At 48.9% G+C, this 21974-nt stretch overlaps 1 protein-coding gene across 2 annotated transcripts; it reads right to left on the bottom strand.

The window, feature by feature from the left end:
* Positions 1-621: 621 nt before the first annotated feature.
* ETS2 (ETS proto-oncogene 2, transcription factor) lies at positions 622-19379 on the bottom strand. 2 transcript variants are annotated; one of them, XM_033856083.2, is made up of 10 exons: positions 19084-19377; positions 14971-15042; positions 11651-11762; positions 10148-10267; positions 9630-9830; positions 8030-8113; positions 6777-7001; positions 5702-5965; positions 3747-3865; positions 622-2842 (listed from the first exon to the last, which is right to left on the bottom strand). In XM_033856083.2, the coding sequence occupies exons 2-10, from the start codon at positions 15040-15042 to the stop codon at positions 2627-2629; spliced, it is 1413 nt and encodes a 470-aa protein (XP_033711974.1). In that variant the 5' UTR covers positions 19084-19377; the 3' UTR covers positions 622-2626. The 2 variants fall into 2 exon arrangements, with proteins under 2 accessions (XP_033711974.1, XP_033711975.1); XM_033856084.2 differs by lacking the exon at positions 10148-10267 and having other exon boundaries at positions 19084-19379.
* Positions 19380-21974: the final 2595 nt, after the last annotated feature.

The following is a 21974-nucleotide window of genomic DNA, read 5'->3' as shown; positions in this document are numbered from 1 at the left end:
CAAGTTTGAGCTGCTAATACCTCGCTGATGCAAAGTTGGGGAGAGGCCCTCACCTTCTGCTCTGGCCAGCCCGTGGCAAGCCGGCTTCAGCACGCCACTGATACAATCTACCTAAGTTTTTAGAATCCTCACTTATTTTGCAGAGTAGAAAGGTGGTCCAAGAATGAGTTTGAGAAGAGGTGTCCTAGGGACCACCAGCCTCATCTATGATAAGTCATCTCGGCAACATCAGAACTCCAGGGGAGTCAAGGTCTCAGTTACAAAAGTCCTTGAACTTCAAACTCCAATGCTCTTATTAGAAACATCCTAAAATCTCTTGTTATCTCTGCCAACCCCCTGGCAAAGACTAGACCCCTGTATTTTTCTATTTTAATCTCTTCTTGAAAATTTTTCGCTTTAAGGAACACTTTGGGGGAATTCCTTCAGGAAGTGCTCACAGTTGGTTCCAGCTTGGTCCCAATTTACTAGGGGATGGGTGTGTGAAATCAGTTAAAGGGAGATGTAATTCTGAGGGACTGAGCAGGTGTGTGTCCGGCGGTTCTGAGCCCAGTATCCTGACTCCACCGCCTCCACGCCGGGGGGTTGGTGGGGATGAAGAATGAGGACCCTTACAAGGAGGAGTTTATATAAACAAAATACTTTATTATTTGAGAAAGAAAAGGCCGAATTACAAAACTTTTATACTCAAGTCCTGTTCATTACCACGCCAAAGGTTTACCATGGATTTGATTTTCCATAACGATTGGGTTGCGCCACATAAAACTGCCAACTTCGTAGATGAAACACACACACATTGGCAATTTCACGTGGTCAAACCCCATATAAAATAAGCCAATAGCTAAGATTTCTTTTTGGCAGCAAGATGTTCCCAGTCCCATGTCTGTTGATGTTATAAACAGATGTCTGAGAGATAAACAGGTCCTGCTTGAGAAAAACACCTTGTGCGTAGTGATACTGGAATACAGTCTTGTGTGGGTTCTGAGACTGTGTGGTGCCCCTTCCAGCTCTGCTCTGCCCCGCTCGCCCTACCACCCAAGCCCCTGGTCTCATCGCACGGATGATTCTTCTTTAGAGATGTCACCGATGGCCCTAGTACCTCCTCATGCTGCTAGTGAGGGCTGTCCAACCTTGAAACCGACTTGACTCGATCATTTACAAAAGGCAGGAGGCACAGGCTGAACCAGGGATTCCTTTGAAACAACTACTAAAGTCTCCATCACGATCAAGATGTTTTCTTCACAGGAACAACCCCAATCCCTTCTCTTTCCCATCTTGTTGGTCCTCTCTTTGCCTCTGGGCATTCTGCGCCCAAGAAAATAAAACTGTGGACACTAAGCAGAAAGGAGCAGCTTGGTATCCAGAAAGCCCGAGACTCGACAGGTAAAGAAGATGGGGAAAATCAGGCTTTACTCACGTTCAAGAGGTTTAATAAAGCTTCCCCTCCCCCTGCACCTTCAGCTCTGTACGTCAACTGTACATGGAGCTGAGGTAAAAATAAAACTTTCTTTACAAATTACATTTTTTTCCAGTGAATTACTTTTGCAGTAAAAATAGCTGCTACATAAATCCCTCCTGATCTCTGAAAAGGAGTCGCATATTTCCAAAAATAGTATTCTTATTTTAATCAAACAGCATAATTTGGGGTACGGGAAGGAAATGGCTGGTCAAGGGGAGGTTCGTTGTTGGGGGAAAAACAGTTGAACTCAAAAATAAGTTTTGTATATAAACTGATTTAAAGGCATGCATAGAAATGGAAAACATATGCCATTTATCAAGAAAAATACTGCTTTATAGCTTTTACATTACAATTAAAGGAGAAGCAGAGAGGCCTGATGGGCCCCCAGATAATAACATTAAGTTTCTTATAAAAATTCCCAAATGTACAAAGTCCTTGCCATAGATAACCCAGACAGAACAAAACGAAAAAAAACAGGAATTAACCCTCTTAGACCTCATTCTTGTAGGTATATTAAATGTAAATAATACACACTTTACAACTTCTCTTAGTCTGTCCTGGCAGATTAAATGTTTGCAAAATGCCACCTGTGCTCTTGACAACTGGAACACATTGCAAAATGCCGTCTGCATTCTCATTTCACATATAGTTATATAATTATTTTAAATTACAATATACAATTTCTGTTAAATAGGTCTGTTAGGGGATTTTGATAACAATGATAAGGTTACAGTCATATATACAAACTAACTTCTGAAATGGCATGACTGTTTCCTTGCACTCTCTTCCCCCTCTGAACCAGAGACCTCTTTGGCATTGGCGTTTCCCGGTTGCAAAAGGCAAAAGAAAATCCAAAAGTGTGTGTCCACAAGATGCTCGCTCCTTTGAGAAGACCCAACAGCCCGAACGATCCTGTCACGACACAGCCCTCCCAGGGCCAGGACGGCTGCCTGGTGCTTCTTCTGGGCCATTCTAATGTAACAGCATCTTAAGTTGCGTGTTCCTGGCAGCAGGAGTTAGAAGCGAGAAACTGTGCTGCTTTCGGCAGAGAACCGCGGTACCAGATGAAATAAGGCCGCTGCTTCTTGGAGACGTTCCCAGACGCGTTGATCCTGCCTCTCAGGGTCCTTGGATGCGTCCCCATGGCCCCAGCTCCGGCCCCGGGCGGCTTCAGTCCTCCGTGTCCAGCTGGACGCCCAGGATGGCGTGCAGCTCCTCGGGCGTGAAGCCCAGCAAGTTCTGGAGGTCGCACACGAAGCGGTACACGTAGCGCTTCCCCGACGTCTTGTGGATGATGTTCTTGTCGTAATAATAGCGTAAACCCCGGCTCAGCTTCTCGTAGTTCATCTTGGGCTTGTTTTTCCGCTTTCCCCACCGGCGGGCCACCTGTGGGACGGATGGAAAAGAGTTCCATTCAGTTTGGCAATTAGGAAAAAGTGCATCACTTTCCCAACAATGATTCGGATGCATGCTCACTTGACCACTACATAAGGACCACAGAGGTGTCATCTGCTTCTGTGCACATGCCAGGGCTCTGCATCCCCCCGGCTGTTTCTCGGGGGATGGAGGGAGGTGCTGATGCGAGAGCGAGGTGACCCCACCCAAAGCTCCGTCTGCGGAGGCCTCTCACTCAGCAAAACCCCCAGGAGCCAAGGGTTCAGAATCAGGGAGGTCCTGAGACGAGGGAAATGCTGTGTCCCACCCACCTCCTGGGTTTGAATTCTGACCCCCATGTCCACAGCTGCTGAGGGGAATCAGGACCTCAGGACATTCTGCATCCCTCAGTGCTTCTGCTGCCCTAGGATACTGGGGAGGTGACAGAACGCACTCTACTGGTACCAGAGACCAAGGGCTCCCCCCTTACACTGTCCTCGAGGGGCTGGTATCGGACCTGCCCTCGGCTTTCTCCTCCAGATGGGGCTGGAGCAGCTCTGCCAACCTCATCCGAGGAGCGGGCTCAGTCCCTCCAAGGGAAAAGGCAAATTTCCTAAAACATCTTCAGATGATCAGGCGAGAGCCTCAGTTGACAACTTTCACCTTTTAACTAGATGACAGAGCAGGGTGGTGAAGCCTGCCTGGGGCTGTGTGCGTAAACAGGGGACACTATAAACTGTTCATCGGCGAAACAAGACTCCACATTTCCCGACAGTCAGGCACGCCTCCTGTGGAAGTGCTCTCGTCTGTATACTGGTGACCCCTTTCCTGCACCCAGAGAATTGGATTTGTGAACCCCACGGGATGGAATCAGGTTTGAGAGCCTGGAGAGCAAGTTCCCAGGTTCTGGACGTACCTCATCGGGGTCAGCAAGCTTAAACTCCCATCCGTCCCCCGTCCAGCTGATGAAAGACTGACAGGATTTGTCGGACAGCAATTCTAGAAGAAACTGCCACAACTGGATAGGTCCGCTTCCTGAGGGGAAAGGGGGTGGGTTATGTTTTTCTAGGTTTAAAATACAGCATGGCTTTAATCATTCTACTGAACCAAGGAATGTGAGACCTGGCTCTGGACTGAGTGCCAAGGTGAAGGCGTGACTCTGGGTGCTGGTGACAATCCTGGAGGGCTTCCTCCACGCCCCCTGCTCCTGAAAAAGAGGCCGCTGGGCCCCTGATTGCTGGGTTTGGTCTTTTTGGAAAAAAAGAAAAAAAAAAATTCTGGGCCACCAACTCTTGGCATCAAAATTTCTCACCCTAGGGCTTCCCTGGTGGCGCAGTGAGAGTCTGCCTGCCGATGCAGGGGACACGGGTTCGTGCTCCGGTCCGGGAAGATCCCACATGCCGCGGAGCGGCTGGGCCCGTGAGCCATGGCCGCTGAGCCTGCGCGTCTGGAGCCTGTGCTCCGCAACAGGAGAGGCCACAGCAGTGAGAGGCCCACGTACGGCAAAAAAAAAAAAAAAAAAAAAAAAATTCTTCACCCTATTTAATTGTTCCTTATGTAATAACTTTCAAGGTTTATTTCTAGAAACACCCAGTGGGACAGGGATGCAGGCGGTGGAAGGAGCCTTTCAACACAGGATGAGGCGTGTCATTCTCCGAATCCCATGCGTAGCTTTCTTGCCAGATGATAATCGGCAAATTGCTTAACCGAAGACTTGCTTTACTCAGTGGTCACTGGGGCATCTGGGGTTGTAGCCATGGCCTCACCGCCTCTATTTGACGAGGTATATGCTCTGCAAAGTGCTCTTCATATACCTTTTCTCGATTAATACTTAGAACTGCCGCCACCTTGTGAAGTATCACCGTATCAATATTTTAAAGATGAAGGATAAGATGGGCTCAGCAGCTGGGTGCCTTGCCCTGGATCCCACGCTTATCCAAGCGCCGTTTGACAAGGCTGTGTGACCTTTGTGACCACAGACAGCTATCTTCCTCTGAGCCCATTTCCCCACCTGTAAAATGGGTTAATACCACCCATGCTAGGCTGTCCTAGGGTCTACTGACCATATGCCTACCACACTGACCCGGCAGGCAATGAACGGTAACTAATATTAAAATGAAAACCACCAACACCATGTCTGTTTACTTTCTTATCAGGCCCTGATGCCCACGTATGAAAATTACAGCAGTTTCCACACTCTCTGAGTATTTTAACACTTTTTCACGGCTATTCGTTTTATGTGACGGAAAAAAAATGGGTGTCTACGTATTCTTATTTTAACCTATTGGATTTTTTTAAAGCAGGTATTTTTTTTAAATCCCCAATGGCCCCATATGTTCAAAATATGAAGGAAAAAAAAAGCACATTTAAGGACACATGAAGCAACGAAAAAAATTTTCTGATATTTTCGCTAAAGTACTGGAAATATCTGGTTCTAAAAACAGCTTTAATATTTGTCCCCGGCCTAGAATAGCTCTTACCCAAACCTTCAAAATAAGATGGATTTGAGAAGCAAGCAGAGGTAAACAGTCCCCGGGTTACTGGAGGCTGGCTCTGCTGCCCCTCCCCCAGCCAGTTTACATTCTCTGAAATTCCTGGCGTGGCTGAGTCAGGGCTTAAGCCTCCACAGGCCCGCGTCCCCTGCTGCTGCTCTTCTAGGCACTGGCCGGGCACATCCCAGGTGAGGGAGCAGCAAATTTGGCCTTTTCTGAATTCAGGGAGACAGCTGGCTTGGGTTCAGGATTACACGCCACGCATAAGACGTGGGGTGTCAACGCAATGTGGTCCAGCGAGAAACGCCCTTGATAAACAGGGCGGGTGCAGGGCTGGGCGGGTGCAGGGGAGGGGACGGGGACCCGGGGTGGCGCCCACCTGTGAAGCCGGCCAGCACGGCCGCAGGTATAACTGGTTTGCCTTGCTCCACCGGGTCGCTCCTCTCCTGGATGTAGTCCTTGAAGGACATGGTCGGCTTGCTGAGGCCCAGGGACTGGCTGCAGTCATCCTCGAAGCTCTCGAAGGACGGTACCCGCTGCACGTCCAGCAGGGACGACTGGCTGTTCCAGGACTGCAGCAGCGACTCCGAGCTCTCGAAGCTGTCGGCGCCTGTCTCGGCGGAGTCGTGGTCTCCGGGCTTCCCTGGCAGAGACAACAACGGACTCTGACCCTCCAGGACAACAGCACGTCTGGTGCTACCACCCACGGAGGCGGCATCATCGCCGTTGCCCCCTTTAAGTGTTCGCCCTGCTGGTTCAGAATCACCCAGACTTTTCACGATGCCCTGAAACAGAGCTGCTTATTCCTTATGAAGCATATGCTACACAATCGCATCTTCCATCAACGGCAGGATGCAGCTCCGAGCAGAGGGCTGCACAGCACGGAAAAGGGCAGCAACGTGGACGGACCTCAGGCACACACAATGCGAGCAAAAGACAAACACAGGAGAAAACACAACCCGCGTCAAGTTCAAGAACTGGCAAAACTATGGTGATAAAAGTCAGGACAATGGTGGGGTGGGGATGCTATTAACTGGGGGGGGGGGTGAGGGAGCCTTGTGGGGTGCTGGCACCCTCTCCATGTCAATCTGGGTGGCTGTCACACAGGGGTGAATATGGAAAAATCCAACCTCAGCTTCACGTACGGTACATACGCATCCCCGTACAAAGAGATCTGTCACCTTCCTACACTGCCTCCCGCAATAGCCCACTGCGTGGACGACTCTGGCCACAGGAGCAAGGACTGTGTCATTCACCCGGCACCCCCAGTGCCTGGGACCTGAGATACGTTAGGAGTAAGCTCGCCGAGCACCACTGTTGGGACCGTGACCCGACGGACCAGTCCTTGACCTCCTTCACTGGCTGAACTCCGGATGTCTGAGCTCATGTCACCGTGGCTGCGGGATCGAACCAACAACCCTGCTGAGAAGGGCACTTGGAAGCCTGGATCTTACCAGAACTGCTGGAGAGCAGATTCAAGGTGGCGGCCGGGAAGTCCTGGCTGATGGAGCAGTAGTTGACGCTGACGGTGCTGAGTCGGGCCTTGGGAAACATCTGGAAGTCCTGCTCGGGACCGAGCGTGCTGGGCGCTGAGGATGCTGGACACAGGCCATCCAGGAGGCCGCCTTTGGGGTAGTTCTGCGTCTGCATTCCATACAGCGCTTGCTCCACGCCAAAACCTGCAACAGGACCACAGATGGCACAGCTGTCAGGTGACATCAACGTGATGACCAGAGACCCTCCACACCTCAAAACGGAGCGCGAGCAGGTCTGTCCGCTCCAGCCCTCCCTCCCCAAAACCCCAGTGGACTTGTGAGCTTGGGTGGGCAACTTTTCTACTGTGTCCTCCCCTTCTCTAAATGTTCGTCTTCTCAGTCAATGAGCCCTTTTCCAAAATGCCTGCAGCCCCTGGACCCCGGATGCAATGCCTCATGTGAGTATTTCTACATCTCTTGTTTTTCAAGTGCTTCCATGTGAGCCTTGGGACAACAGGGTCACTGGATCTTTCAGCTTCTGAGGAAACTAAGGCTCAGACAGATGAAGTGATTTGCCGTCCAGCCAGTGACCCATAAGGGAGTATCTCCAGTTGCCCTGCCCACTCTGGCTGGAGGACCACCAAAACCTACACTCGCCAGTGTCAACCACCGCGGGGGTGGTGGGGGGGACAGAATTCCATGACACCTATTTAAATCCCAAAGTTCAGAGCAAATTTAGTATTGCTGTCCACACACTTCCTGGGCCTGCCGCCTTTGTTTGTTACACTAATCTGACCACAGCAATTGGCTCACTCCATTCTGCCCCTTGAGTTATAAATTGCCAATTTGTAGCCCTGGCCAAAGCAAAGATAACGTAAGTCACTGATGCGACGTTAAATTTTCTAGTAGCCACACTGAAAAACTAAAAAGACACTGGCGAAATGAATTTGAATATTTTACTTGGCCTAAGAGAGCCATTATCATTTCAATACGTAATCAGAATTTTAAAAATTATTAAGGAGATATTGACGTTCTCTGTTCAATACTAAGACTTTCGGATCGGGCGGGTGTGCGTTATATTCTCAGTACACATCTGTGTGGACTGGCCGCACTTCTGGATTTGTGAATGTGTGTGATCGCCGTATGGGACAGCGCAGGTTCTGCCTTCAAACCTTCCATGAATCTAACAGGAAGACTCAGAAGCTCTTAAGGGCAGAATTAATTGCACTGACCTAACGAATTGCTATTAATCCAATGAGGAACTGAGTTGAGGTGTGAAATTTCTTCATACTGATCTTCTGTCTTTTCTTGGTTTTCTGAAAAATAGACAGAGGAGACATAAGATTATAAATTGAGAGGTTTAAACTACAGAAGAACAAAAGTTCCTTTCTGAATTACTGTTCTATGGTTATTTCAGCATAACAAAATGCATTTTAGCACTTCCCACTTAATCTGACGGTGTTCCATGTCATCATGTCGTTTCAAAGCACTAGAGACAGAAATGTATTTTTCTAATAACTAGAGTAAGTCTTCTAAACTCCTCAGTGCTGTTATTGGCGAAGCTGAATTTTCTAGTATACAAGAGAGATCTAGATGGTGTACTGTATTCATCTATGTAGTCGACAAAGGGTTAAAAATGCTTACAAAGTACCCCCCTGTACCAGGGGCTGGAATACAGCAGATTAGTAACATGGACACAGTTCCTGCCCTGGTGAAGCTTCTGACCCATCGCCTCAAACCCTGAGGTGTGTCCAGGGGTGGTGAGCGCTGTTACAGAAAGAGAGGTCAAAGCAGTGCTATGGGCATCCGAACAGGGACACACACGCTCAGGAACTTAAAGGGAAAAGGTTAGCATTCCCTGTACGTGCTTACGTCCTACAAACACACAACCACATGCACGCCCACCACAAATCCAGACCCACACAGACTCACACAGCGAGAAATGGCAAAACAGGTCTAACTTGCCAGCAAATAGATTCACCAGAAACTTGTCAGACCAGACGTGTCCAAGTTCAGGGAAAAGTTGAGGGTCTTTAAGTTTCCCTGGCCCTCAGAAGCCATAACTAAGAAGAGCTGGCAGGCGACCCCGAGAGCTTTTTAAGATTCTGAGTCTGTGACAGACGTTGAAACTCAGAGTTTAAAATCAATTAAATGAGGAATACTTCCCTAAACTCTTCTCACGGGCTTGTTTTCTTACATTTCCAACTTGAAGGATTCCCTCACTATACCGTTTCTCCTTTGTAACTCAATATATTTTTAACATTGGTCTCAATGCTCTTTTTAGGTCGAACTCAAGACTTTCTATATAAGAGCTCTTTTTACTCAAAGGCCAGGTCCTGTATAATATGTCAGTGTGTAAATATGTATCAATTACTTCTACATTGGTTTATAAACATAAAACAAAAAACTTCTCTGTTGGATTCCATTTGGTCTTAGGAAATGTTACTATAAAATTCCCAGTTTATCTGAACAAAGGCTCACTTTCGCCGAGGCTGACTTATTTCCTAAGGCTCTGTGAGGTGAGCTCCGAACACGGGCCTTCTTGCTGTCTCCTCACCTGAGCCACACGTATGCCTCCAACTCCAACTCATGACGTCTGGCGACACTGAACACCTTGGTGACTAGGGCTCCTGCCTTGTGGCCAATGCTCCCCACACACGTACTTAAGTGGAGCCAAAATCCATAAATCACCGTCACGTAGCTGACTCACGCCAATGGCATTTTCAGACAATCTGTCCTACATCACTGAAATGCCAACTGTAGAGGAGCCCCCCCCATCACTCTTCCCTGCTATGCTCACCCCGCCTGGGGAGCCCAGGCGTTCACCGGTACCTTTGATCATCTGCTCCAGGTGTTCCCAGAGAATGTCACCCACAAAGTCAGGCGCCAGCTCCAGAAAGCGCTCCTTGCCAAGGTTACACAACACCTGGCCGGTCATGCCGAACCTCTGGAGGTTGACGTCCACCAGACTGAACTCGTTCGTGGCCCAGAGAAGCCACTGGCACACCTGTTGCTCAGTCCACAGCCAGGGATCTACCGGGGAGGGAAGAAAAGGACGCAGTAAGGCCAGAAGCACTCCTGATTTACCCGCAGAGCCCAGACGGGCACCAGAGTCCAAGGAAATGAACGAGACACCCAGGAAGATGTTGAGGCACTAAAAGCAGTGCTGGATGAAGTGTTCAGTTGGTTGGATTTTGAAATAAAAACTGGCTCAGCTTAATGACAGCTCCGTCCCTCTTTTCAATACGCCCTAAACACATGCTTGAAATTAAGTCATCTCAAGCTATGGCAGCCGGAAGGCTCTGTCTAGTACAGCGCAGGCGCAGAAAGCTCCAGGAAGGAGCGCTTACTCTTCGGGATGCCAAGGCGGCGCTGCTCCTTTTTGAAGCCACTGAAGGTAGCTTTTAAGGCTTGACTCATCACAGCCTTGCTGCATGGGGTCAACAGAGGCAACTCACAGTTGGTCGAGTCTGGAAAAGAAACCCCACGGGGATGTTAGGAGTTCAAGCTGGCAGCAACACAGGGAGAATTGGGGGCGGGGGGGAGTCTTAGCTTCTAGGGAAGAACAATTCTGATCTCAAATCTTCCACATCATTCCTTAGATGAGTGTAAATATTAACAAAAACTGTGTTTTTGACTGCAATGGAGAAAATATCATACATCTCATAACTACACTTATTTTAAAAAAATCTAAAATAAAACAAGTTTGATTTTTTGCCAAACTTCATAGAGCAGTGACGCCTAGATAACGGTTCTATTTAAGACTATTCTTAATTTTCGACAATGAAAGAAGTTGCAAGGTTTTTGGCCAAAAGCCTTAAGGGGTTGTAAATGGCTAATTTGGAAGCGACTTCCATTAAACTAAGCGGCAGCAAAGGAACATCAGATGTAACAGGAACACACAGCACTTAGCACCCGTGACGTCAATTTTTATTGAAACACAGCCTTCTCTGGATTCCCTCGGCAATTTCAAGAATGATAAATGACCGTCACATGATGGCACGCTTTCGCAAGCGTGTGTGTTTTAATTAATTTTCTGGGCTGTATTTTCTAGCACCTACTTCATATGACAAAGTAATTTCTGGAACGTTTCCAACTAATAACTCTATCACAGTAATCTCAGAGGCATTACTTGACGTGCTATTCCCTTAAAAAGAGTAAACAACGGGCTTCCCTGGTGGCGCAGTGGTTGAGAGTCCGCCTGCCGATGCAGGGGACGCGGGTTCGTGTCCCGGTCCGGGATGATCCCACATGCCGCGGAGCGGCTGGGCCCGTGAGCCATGGCCGCCGAGCCTGCGCGTCCGGAGCCTGTGCTCCGCAACGGGAGAGGCCACAACAGTGAGAGGCCCGCGTACCGCAAAAACAAAACAAAAAAAGAGTAAACAAGGACGTTAAGAACTACGGAAGCAAACGCAGAGGGGTAAAGATGAGCAGGAATAATTTGTTGCCCCAAAACTCGGGGTAGGGGAGGAAGATCCAGCTAAGGACCTGGATGAAAAGTTGGGGTGCATTTTAATGTCTACTGGTCTGCTTCGCAGAGGGGACTGGGAGATGGGGCCGGGGCTAGCTGCAGTGTTGAAATATCCTAAGGAGAAGCTGGGGAGGGGGGGAACCCCTGTGGTTTGCTCCCAGCAGGGCACCCACCCTCCCTGGGGTGTGTCTGGCAAGTGAGGACTTCAAGAGTCACCAAGCGCATAAAAAAGGAAAACTGTCTTCTCTCAGATCTGAGCCTCTACCGGACTTTTCATACAAAGATTCAAGATACCAACATTCGCCACTTACGAATTATAATGTAGGAACTGAACTACTTAGGGACATCACGCTGGATTTGTCAAGTCTGAGTAACAAATTACCATGAGCAATTGAATCCAAGCCTGTCGGCACTTCCTGGAGTGTTTGCTCTTCATTGAGGGAGGGGAAAGCAGCGAGCAGGGAGCCATCAAAGGTGTCAAAGGCAGGCTGGCGCTGCAAAAGCAGAGGGAAAGAAAACTGAAACGTGACATTTCAACTTACTTAATGACCTATTTTCAAAGTGGTCCACGGGCAGCCTCACTGATACACCCTGATTAAGCTGTCAGTCATAAAGCCACACATGGAATCAACCAGTCTGAGCGGACTTCTGACAGGGTCCAAGTGACCAGAACGATGCTACTTTACTCTGGATCACTTACAGGCCTACCTTGGAGATACTGCAGGTGGGGTTCCAGACCATCAGAATAAAGTGAATATTGCGGTAAAGCGAGTCACACAAATTTTTTGGTTTCCCGATACACATAGAAGTTACGTTTACATTATTAATTGTGCAATAGCGTTATGTCTAAAAACTATGCGTACCTTAATTAAAAACTACTTTATTGCTAAAAAATGCTAACCGTCATCTAAGCCTTCAGAGAGCTGTAATCATTCCACTGGTGGAGGGTTTGAAATATTTCGAGGATTACCAAAATGGGACACAGAGACACGAAGAGAGCAAATGCTGTTGGAAGAATGCTGCCGATAAACGTAGGATGCAGGGTTGGCACAAACCTTCAATTTGTAAAAAGCGCAGTAAAGCGAAGTACAGCACAACAAGGTCTGCCTGTCATCAACCGCAGAGCCAGAATGACTGGGAGCTTATTTTTAACGGCCTAACCAATTTAAATGAATAAATTAAGTAAACAAACCTAAAACCAAGAGAATCTTAGAACAGTGCCTGGAGGGACTCAGAGACCACTGCGATCCAAACACCTGGGCGGGCTTCCCTGTGGCGCAGTGGTTGAGAGTCTGCCTGCCGATGCAGGGGACATGGGTTTGTGCCCCGGTCCGGGAAGATCCCACATGCCGCGGAGCGGCTGGGCCCGTGAGCCATGGCCGCTGAGCCTGCGTGTCCGGAGCGCAACGGGAGAGGCCACAACAGTGAGAGGCCCGCATACCGCAAAAAACAAACAAACAAAAAGAAAAACAAACACCTGGGCCTTCTAAGCTACTTGGGAGAGATGCTTAGGCTGTGTGTATAAGAAAAACGACTTGGTTCACTGCAGTTAAAATGAAAGGCGAGTGATTAAATGAAAATGAAAAATCAAACAACAAAATACATTACTTTTTCTGTTGAAGCATTTATTCTGAAATGCTTACCATGAAACACTGCAACTGAAACTACATGTCTTTCCTTATCTATTCCAACGGTTCAGAAAATAATAATACATATGAGAACATTCCTTAAGACTAAATTTTGTAAAAGTTTAGTGCATTGAAAAGGACACCCCTCCCCCATCATCTATTAAGGGGAAAGATTTCTAAAGGAAAGAGGTTTAAAGTTAAACTATCTATAATTTAGGGGAAAGAGGGGGAGAAATACACGCCTGGAACTGTGAGGATTTCTAATAATCTCATCTAACATTTACAAATGGAATAGCCTTTAATGTAAGACTCATTGGGACTTCCCTGATGGTCCAGTGGTTAAGACTGCACTTCCACTGCAGGGGGCATGGGTTCGATCCCTAGTTGAGAACTAAGACCCCTCATGCTGCATGGCGCGGTCAAAAAAAGGAAAAATGACTCATTTATGAGTAACACATGTAACAGATAAAGGCTTGATTCATCATTGCCTAACCTGAAGAAAAACGTGAAGATTATATGTTTCCAACATAAGCTGGAAATCCCATGCCATGTGCAATGCAATGACCCATCTGTTGAGTCATCAATTAAAAAATGTGTAAGACATTTACAAATCAAACAGTTTGTGTGTTTTCTTTTTAGAAATGCAGAACAATGAATGACACATTACATAAGAAGTAGGAGCTCAACCCAGTGATGTCCCAATGATGTTGGAGTCCAGCTCCCCAAAACCCAAAGCAAAGATGTCCAATGGCCCAAAGCCCAAGGGGGAAAGACCAATCCTGAGAGTGTGAAATCCTCATCTGAGCTTACGAACTACCTTCTAGCAGCGCCAATTTTGGTGAAATAGCCAACAGATTTTTAAAATTCCCACTAGCGTTGCCCAGTGACTAAGAAATGCCTGCCCTTTCCTGACTGGACTCCTGACTGTTCTTTTTTTTCAAACCAGGAAGCCAAAAGACAAGACACATTCCTGCTGCGTATTTCAACACATCAAATTTCAGCAGTGACAGTTTCTTCTCCAAGCCCAGAGATCGCACAGGCATTGTCAAACTCTTCTAGTTTATAGGAGAAGTCTTCTCTCTAGAGGGGTCGTTTCAAACTTAATACCGTAATTTCTTGGATGGTTTCTGCCATGCCAACACTGAAAACGTCTGACCAAAATGAACAGAAAAAAGAAAACCTCGCTGACTTGACGTCTCATAAGTTTCATGACACTCTAGAAAGGTCTGTGCCAATTTTTGCCTCTTGGGGTTCTATCAGACAGATAACCTCACGCTGATCCACTGAGAAAAATGTAACATGCCAGAGACACATCATCATACAAAACACCAAGCTAGGAGAAGGCTAATTTAAAATCGCTGTTTCTGAGACATGTTTACTACTCAGCACTAAAAAAACCCCAATCAAATCTCCCTGTCACATTTGTAGAAGGCAAATGGGAAATTATCAGTTTATGCTGCTAAAGAATGTTCCCCAAAGGGACTGAGACAGAAACTACACAGAATGTTTATGACGCAGCCGAGAAGGCTCTTTCATCTTGAATCTGTTCTTTGGTTTACATAAACAGGCGCAGTTGTGCCTGGAAGGACACAATGGAAGCAGACTGCCTGCATCCCGGTGGGCACTGACCCTTCTGACGGGAGCTGCAGCAGCAGTTGGGCCCGCCTGCCTCTTCTAAGCTCTTTCATTGCAGTTCTTAAACAACTTTTCTGTCACCCAAGAAAACTCCTGGGGGGACAGAACAGATAGCTCCTCCAGCTCTGTTCTCTGGAGAATTCATAGGATTTTTCACCTGGTAGGAGCCTCCGAAAGCAACTACAAAGGCCTCACCATCTACAAATTAAATGGTTTCATATCTTGGAGGACAAGTTGAACAAGCACCAGGACACCCATTTTGCAGACTAGAAAACGGAGGCCCAGAGAGATTAAGCAAACAGTCCAGAGTCACACGGCCAGTTAATTAAAAAGCTAGGGCTAGAACCGGTCTTCTGGGACCCAACCCACTGTTTTTTCTCCTAGAGATTGAGTTTTCCAATTTTTTTTTTTAAGTTTTAATTAATACTTGTTCACTCACCTTGAGTGTCCCTCTGTAACTGCTGGACACAGGGGCCACCTGGTCCATGTTCTTGATTCCAAAATCATTCATCTTAAAAAAAAAAAAAAAGAAAAAGGAAAAGAAAGGAAGAAAGTCAAAGAGGCAACAAATCAAGTCCACGTCCACACCTAATTCTGGCTGAGTTGGCCCAAGTTCTCCAGCCCTAACAGGTCATTCAAAACTGAATGCCAGGAATTCTTCTCACAAATGGGATGATACTTAAGTAATTAAATAATAATGCTGATTCGCTGCTGAATTCTATTTAGATTTGAGGCATACAGATAAAGTTGCCTTCTAGCTGGCTGGGTGAGCTGGGCTGGGGGCCTGGGTCCTTCCAGGACAGGAGTGGGAGGATGCTCAATTCCAAGGTTCACCTCGGGGTGTGGGCTGCCGGGCAGGGGAGGGCTATCTCCCTTATGCAAGGGGGACAGTCAGCTCAACCTGGGAGCTCCAGGGCAAGCGCAGGGATGACGTGCCACCGCAGCTCCCAGATCCAGGAAAGCCTGCCGGGAGACCTGCCTCGGAGGCCCCCTCCCCTCTCCAAGCTGTGAGGAAGCACAGGCCCAGGAAACAGATAAAAGGGAGAACCAGGGCTGCAGCTCAAACCCTCCTGCGTTGTCTAGATCCTCCTGCGTTTAATACACAAGCTCAAAACACGTCTGCTTTGCGTGTTGCTCAGCTGTGCATCTCTTCAAGAGGAAGTAATTCTGATCACAGATCTGCCTTACTTGCTTGGATGGTCTGGGCTTATCCTGGGCCTGCACTGACCAACGTGGCGGCCACCAGCCACGTAGGGCTCCTGAGCGCTTGGCACTGGGCTGGGGCGAACTCCGATGTGCTCAGCATGCAAAACGCACTCTCAATTTCAAAGATTTCGTAGCGAAAAGTAAAGTATCTCAGTACTAATTTTGTATGTACTGCATGTTTATGTAATATTTTGAATGTGCGAGGTTAATTGAAACACATTGAAATTAATTTCACCACATTTACCGTGGCTATTAGAAAACTTAGAGTTGCATGTGTGATGGGCATTTGGACAGTTCCATATGTGACCTGTGATTGCTGTAATCAACTGAAAACTTATTTGGGGCCCTAAAATGTAATTGTTTGGTGGGGTAAGTTAAACATTAATAAGTGAGAAAGGTACTTAGATAATCCTGCCTTAGTGTTAGATTAAAAAAACAGAGCAACTAAAGCTGATTTTCAAATAACCTGGGAATCCCCTACGACGGTAACCCACCCTCCCCGCTTCACGGCCTTGAACTGGGGGTCTAGAAGGAAGCTTCACGGGGTACCTCTAACTGCCTGCCCCGCGGTCTCCACTGAGGGCTCCTACCTGTTACAACCAAGAACCCTGAGTAATTAAAACATTGTGCAATGGATAGACTCACTGGCGGAGGCAAACAGCTTATTTTCCTGTAACTACTTAATTCGAGTTTGTACTTTCTTGTTTTCTCTTTATAGTCAACGTTATGGCTAAACAGACCGCCCAACAACTCAGCATACAGACACACACCCCCTTGGCTAGAAAAGGCACTATGAGAGTAGAGTCCCAGCCACCAGGGAGGCCAGAGGCACTGGACAGGCCTGTAAAAACCCTCAGACTGCGGGTAATTATCTTGGAGGCCAGCGGAGGCGCGAAAGCTTTGACAGTAAATCATAGTTGGGGGTGGAGGGTGGGAGCAGGGGTTCAGAGGGGCGGAGTTGTCCTGGATCAAAAGTGACCGCGTTTGCTCAGAATCTCCACTTGGTGGATCCTGTCATCCACCTGCACTCAAGAATCAATACTCACTACTGATGATCGCTGCCCTGGTAGATTCCACCTTGCTAAGGGCGAAGCCTGAGCTGGGGCACCACACCTTCCCACCTCACTCAACTGTCTTGACATCCCCGAGCGGCAGATGTTATACCATCTTACAGCGAGGCAACAGAGACCTCGGGATCTTGCCCAGGGATCACACAGCTACTGCGGGGGCATCTAAGGGGCACAGGGCAGACCAAAGCCCCGGGGAGTATGGCCCTACCTCCTGAGCTCCTCCAGGAGCCAGGATCACGATGAGGCGTGCGCCCTCCTCCCAGCACATCAATAAAGAGCAGCGATGGCACACAGATATCTTTAGCCTAGGCCCCTGCTCGAGACGCTTGATGATGTGAAATGCTCCTTAATGTAGAACTTTATGCCACTGACCCGGATGAACTAAGTCCCGTCACCGGCTGATTACACCAGCAAGCCTCAAACAGGAGACCAAAATGAAAGCACACCTTGGGTGTTGTCAGCTACCCATCGTCTTTGCCTGGTTTGCGGACTTTATTCCACATTCTTCAGCTTCACGGAGACGGACAGAGAATAGAAGTGGAAGGCAATGGAGAAGCCTCGCCTGATTTTTGTGTACAAATACCAGGAGGAAAGGCCGTCTACCACTCCCACATAAAGAGCTGTAATGACTAGCTATGGAATAGAATTCTTCTGTTGTCCGGATTTTAATTTGTTTTGTAGAAACCATGTAGAATCAAAATGCTCTACCGATGGTTTCTGACAAACACATAACTAATCAAATTTAAGTTCCCTTATTTTACTCAACACAGCTTGTGAAGGTGGCAGACAGGCCAAGTTTCTCCACCTAAGTCAATTTCACATTTAGATCTTTTTGGTGTTGCCCTATTGATCGATGCTTTTGAACAACAGAAAAAAGGGAAAATGGCAGAAATGGAAGGGCTGAGAATGGTTAAATTTTAAAACAAGCAGAACTTGCCGGACAACAGTACCCTTATGGAAACAAGTGATCGCTTATGTGAGATTAGAGCACAGGTTTCTATTTAGGTAAATTTAAAAAAAAAGCAAGAATAAAGAAAAACAAGCCTGAAACGCACTTTTGAAGATTAGTTTGCTTTTTCCTTTGAAAGTTATCAATCTAGAGAGAGGAATGACTAATCCCAGAAATGAGTGTTTGATTATTTCCCTGCAGGACTCAGAGAGCCAGCATTTACTGTACTGTGATATCATTCAGAATTTTAATAAATCTTAACTTAGAGACTTATCTCTCTGATTGGTGGTGATGTGGGCAAGCAGACAGTGCACAGCCGCTTCCACTGCACGGAACAAACATAATCTCTTACGGGTAAATTAAAATAAATTACCCCTATCTCCAAAGAGAACTGCTCACTTCTTTACTTTCTAAATCAGCAGTAGCAGGTCAACTACTATTTTCGGATACCCTAACACTGAATACAGGCCAATATAAAAGTCTCATGTGCTTAAAAAAAAAAAAAAAAAGCCATACACGCTCAAACGCTGTTACCCCTTCATCCAAAATGCTCTAAGAACGGGAAAATAAAGTCAGCCTTGTGCACCCGCATCTCCATTTCCGACAGGCTCCCCATGTTCGCCTCGCAGGACCGAGGGGCCCGGACCCAGAGGTCCTGGGGCGCCCGCGGGGGTCCTACTGGAGCCGCAGGACCCTCCAGCCGGCCCCCTCGCCCGCTGCCACGGCCGGGCCCCGGACCTGGCCGCGGAGGTGACCGGGGGATTGGGATCGGCGCGTTTTCGGGAAGCCGCAGCCTCCCAGGTGTTTCAGGCGCCCGGCACCCCAGATCTTCCCGGGCCCGGCGTCCTCCCCGCAAACCCGGGCGCGCCTCTCCAGCGTCCCCCACCCCTTCGCGAAATCAGGTCCGCCGGGCGCCCACTGGCAGGAGCCCCCCTACCACGCCCGCGTTTCCTTTTAAAACAAAAGCAAGTGAAACAAGCGGCGCGCCCCGCCCGCCCCTGCCACCTCGGCGACCCCGGGGCCGCGGCCCAAGTTCGCAGCCTGCTCCGCCCGTCACCGCAGGGCCCACTCCGAGCTCTGCCCGCCGCCCCGAAAGCCACTCGGCCCCAGGAACACGAGCCCCTAGCGGACCGGATCCCAGACGCTCGACCCCCGAATACTACGGATAGCCGCCACCCAGCCTGGGTCCCGGCTGCGCCCCGGGATCCGGACCTCGGCGCCACCCACGTCCCCCGCCCGGTTCCTGGGTTCCCCGGTAGAGGATCTGACGCCGGAGAACGCTCCCCGCCGGACCCCGGCCACCCGCCCGGCCCGATCCCGCTCTTACCGCGCCTCTTCGGGCAGGGCCGCCGGCGGTTCGGGGCCCGGGCTCCTCCGTGCGCGCCGGCTAGGGCGCGGGCGCGGCCGCGGGCGCGCGGCGGGGGATGTCTGGGAGGCCGGGATGGGCGGCGGGCGGCAGGCTGCTGGCGGGCGGGCTCCGGGCGCTCGGGTCTGGGGCTACACCGCACTCCGCGCAGCCGCTGGAGGAAGTAACCGGCTGGTCCCCTCCGCCGCGCGCTCTTCAGGAGCGGGGGGAGAAGGGAGGACAAGAGGGAGGGGAGACGGCAGCGAGGAGGGGAGGAGGGGCTGAGGGGGAGGGGAAAGGAGGGAGGGGAGTGGAGGAGAGACTGCAGAGGGCGGGTGGAGGGGAGGGGAGGGGAGGGCAGCGGGGGGGAGGGGGAGGAGAAGAGCAGGGGGCGGAGCCGGACCTTTCAGGCGGGACCTCGCTCGGCGCCTGATGTCACTCGGCTGTTCCTCGCCTGCTGTTCCAGGGCCGCTCTGGGCCGGGGACTCCGAGGCCTGGCGCCCCGTGCTCTGTGTGTCCCGGGAGCTGAGGAGGAGAGTCGTTCTTTGGTTTCTTCCCCGGGTCCGGAGGCTTTAACCCCAAACTTGCCCTGGCAGGACTGGAGTAGTACTGGTGCCACCGAGTGGCCGCAGGGCTTGGGGTCATAAGGGATTCATCCTGGCCCCATTCTTGGACCTCCTCGTGGACTTAGGATTGCTGATCATTTTTATTTCTGATCATTCTGTCATGCTGACGCTGAGACGCTAAAGATGCAGAATGGGCCCTTTTATGGGTCACGGAGTCCCCCTGCTCCGAGAAGCCCCATTCCCACAGCCGCCGTGTGAGTGGCGCCCCCTAGAGCTGAGCAGTGCCTTAGTAGTAGCCAGCCTTGACTGAGCTTCCCTGGGCTAATTCCCCAAGGCATTATTGTCCCCACTTTAAATGTGAGGGAGTTGACCCTCAGGGTAAATAACTTGCCAAGTCATAAGACATAGAAATGGGAAATTCAGGGTTGCAACTCCAGTTTATCTGACTTCTAACTAGGATCAAAACCATCACCCACACCTCCTATTTCCATTTGTAGCAGGAAATATTCAATACTTGAGTCCCTGGCTAGAAACGTGCACATTTCCTATTCAGATTCAGGTCGGATTCTCAATATTTTGGAGGAATATTTAGATTCCTAAGAGTAGTTATAAAATAAAATAGCTCAGCTTAGGCAAGGCCAGGGGCTGAAATTTGGTGCGTCTCAGGGACTGCAGTGCTGTGAAGGGAGAGAGGAAAGGCCTCACTTCTCCGTTACCAAGGTTCCTGGTTTCCATGGCAACCCTAAACCAGGAGTTATCCAGATAATTGAGATACTACTGCACCTTAATGTTTCCAGGTACCTGCGGGTCTCCGGGTATCACCATTGCATGGGTCAGAGGCAGGGTCTACACGGCTCAAACAACCGGGTGCTGGAAGATTGATATTTCCAGCACATTGAACTGATTCTGATGGTTTCTCCCTGTACATTCAGGCCTGGAACAGAAATCACAGATAGGTCAAGAAGGAGTTTCATAAATGGGATACAGATCCATAGTAAGTTACCATGGAGACATAAAGAGTATTTTTTTTTTTTAACTGTAGCAGAAAATACTGACTCATCTGGCCTGCAGTTTCCACTCATAGAGGGTCTTTTCCCCCAGGCTACTGAAAGCATCTGATAAGCTTGGTACAGACAGCCATTAGGTCAAGTTCAGTTGCCCGGAGTGGGGCTGCCTTGTCCATAGGACCTGTGGGTCCTATGTGCTAGGTGATCTCCGTGGGTCTCCGGTGCTAGGTGATCAGGGGCTCCCTGAGTCCCTGAGGTCCACTGACTCTTTGGGAAGACATCTTTCCTCCTCGAGGGGCTGGTCGGGGGAGGGGCGTTTCCAACACATCTGAGCAGAAAGACGTCAAAAGAAGTGGCACTGGAGTCTGGAGACAGTCCGTTCCTGACAACCAACTTTTCCTCTGCTCTAACGGGCTAAACCTTGGGCCAGTTCTCGCCTCTGTAGAAGCAAGGGTGATTATGGCGCCTATGTCATCAGGCTGTGATGGGCATTTGACACAGAACCAAATTTGTAAAGAATTTGTTCAGCACATGGTAGAGAGAGGTTAAAAATGATATAGCTATTAAGTGTCTTTTTCCAAGCTCCCCTCTGGGATCATTTTATGAAAAATCCTTTAAAAACTATATACATGAAACAAAAATCCCTACCCTCTCAGATATAACTGTATGAAACCTGATAGAAAATAATCCAACCGGGAGCAAAATGCAGAGCTGAAAGAAGTGCAGAGGCTGGAGAGAGGAAGCTGGGGTCACGCACAAGCCTGTACTCCTGACTCCCACCCAGGCCTCTGCCACTCCCTGTTCCCCTTCCCAGGAGCCCTGGGCTCAGGCAAGCAACCCCCTTGCCCTGGGTCCTACGCGGCAGTGGCTGATCCCACTCTAGGCTTGGGTGGTCACATGCTCATAATAAAATGTCTTATCCTAGTTCTGGGGCCATAACAGGGTTCCTAACATTTTTTACCTTCCTGTTGTTAGTCGGTTTCCTAGTTACTCAGCAGAACTAAAACCCAGCCTGGCTGCAGCCTGTGATTATTCATTGACTATTATGGCTTGATTCACAAGGAACATCGGGTTTTCCAGTAAATTAAACCCAATAAAAGTACGGCCCTTGCGCTTCAAGATCAAAAGTCAAAGGTGTTAGAAGGAAATTAAAAGTCAGGAGGGCCCATCAGGAGAAATGACCAGATTTACCATGTCAGGCTGAGTGTAAGAGCAGTCTTAACTCTTCCTTTAAGAAAGAGGGAAGCTCATAGAGGAGAAGAAGAAAGAGGAAATTACAGTAGAATGTATGCATTATAAA

The sequence above is a fragment of the Tursiops truncatus genome, chromosome 4, assembly GCF_011762595.2.
Source record: "Tursiops truncatus isolate mTurTru1 chromosome 4, mTurTru1.mat.Y, whole genome shotgun sequence".
In the NCBI taxonomy this organism is placed as follows: Eukaryota; Metazoa; Chordata; class Mammalia; order Artiodactyla; family Delphinidae; genus Tursiops; species Tursiops truncatus.
The sequence above is the reverse complement of the archived record's forward strand: the minus strand, read 5'-3'. Positions and strand labels throughout refer to the sequence as shown.